Source organism: Cicer arietinum, chromosome 7 (assembly GCF_000331145.2).
Source record: "Cicer arietinum cultivar CDC Frontier isolate Library 1 chromosome 7, Cicar.CDCFrontier_v2.0, whole genome shotgun sequence".
NCBI classification, from domain to species: domain Eukaryota; kingdom Viridiplantae; phylum Streptophyta; class Magnoliopsida; order Fabales; family Fabaceae; genus Cicer; species Cicer arietinum.
The window spans coordinates 42,508,774-42,510,228 of NC_021166.2; the positions used below are offsets into that span (position 1 = coordinate 42,508,774).

A 1,455-nucleotide genomic window follows, 5' to 3' on the forward strand; every position below is an offset into this window, starting at 1 on the left:
TCTTATTTACTATATTGAATTTAGAGAAAATAAAATATGTATATAAATTTATTTTATATTAACAATCAATTAAAATTAAATATTTGACGGTTATTTATAACGTGTATATGTGATAGGAGCATGAATAGTTATTGGTTCACATTGTTAGTGCACATCCATTATACATATTCCTATTATTATGACAATTGAAAAAAAAGAAGAAAAAAAAGTAAAATCTGAAAACATTAAATATTTAGGAGAGTAGTTTTACAAAATAAGAAGAATAAAAAGCATTTGTATATTATTAAAAAAAATGATTCAAATAAAAATAAATATTTAATACAATATTAGAAACAACCAACCTCATTCCAAATTGTATATAAATAGGGGTATAAGGGTAGAACATATGCACAGCCCCAAAATTCTAATTTCTCTATTTTAGTAGTGTGAAGTGAGTGAGGGGATCATGGGTCGTCGCAAAATTGACATTGTGAAGGTGAAAGATCCAAACACAATGCAAGTCACATTTTCGAAACGTAGATCAGGCTTATTCAAGAAAGCAAATGAATTAGCCATTTTGTGTGGTGTTGAAGTTGCTATTGTTGTATTCTCTCCGGGTAATAAGCCTTACTCTTTTGGGCACCCGAGTGTTGATGCTATTGCAATCAAGTTTCTTCAAGATGAGCCCATACCAAATGATGTTATTGGAAACTCTTCTTCTGAATTTCCCAACATAGAGAATTTGAATCAACAACTTAATGATGTGCTTGCCCAACTACAAGAGGCTCAAAAGGAATCTAAAGTGCTTGATGAGGTCCTCAAAGAATACAAAGCAACTGAACTCTCTCAACTAAAAGAATTAAAAAATTCATTTATTGAGCTTCAAGATATGGTCAAAACACGTCTTTCTGATATAGATATATCAGAATGTATGATCCTTCTTGCACAGAAACCAGTGGTTGGAATTAATAAGAAAGTCACAAAAAGGAAAAGAAGAAATTAATGCTTTTATTTATAGCTTGCAAACTATGTTTATTTTGAAACCTTGTTGCTTCTATCCCTTTTGGTAATAGCGCGACACGGGAAATATTATGATGAGTGATTTATGAATAAAATCTTTGTTGTATTGAGTTTTAAAATTGCAGCAAATAAATATTTATAAACTTTTATGAGTAGTAATTATTAATATTATAATGAATATTTCTCTTATTTTAATTGGAGTTTTTATTTGCTAAGTTTTTTAATAATTTTTTTATGAATCAGTTTATTTTTCATTCATATTCTTATTTATAATATGTTTCAAATGATACCTGTTGGGTATGGTCTTGGTTTTGATCCCGAGAATAAAAAAAAATAGTCAACAATACCAATTAAAGCATTAGTAAAAGATATGGATGAATATAATCATAAAGTTTTCAAAGAAAATCGCAAAATATTTTTTTTTTATAAATTTAATAGTTCATTTTATAATTAATC

At 27.6% G+C, this 1,455-nt stretch overlaps 1 protein-coding gene across 1 annotated transcript; it reads left to right on the forward strand.

The window, feature by feature from the left end:
• Positions 1–331: 331 nt before the first annotated feature.
• Positions 332–1,194, forward strand: LOC101488629 (agamous-like MADS-box protein AGL29). Its single transcript, XM_004516760.4, has one exon. The coding sequence runs from the start codon at positions 446–448 to the stop codon at positions 980–982; it is 537 nt and encodes a 178-aa protein (XP_004516817.1). The 5' UTR covers positions 332–445; the 3' UTR covers positions 983–1,194.
• The last annotated feature ends 261 nt before the right edge of the window (positions 1,195–1,455 follow it).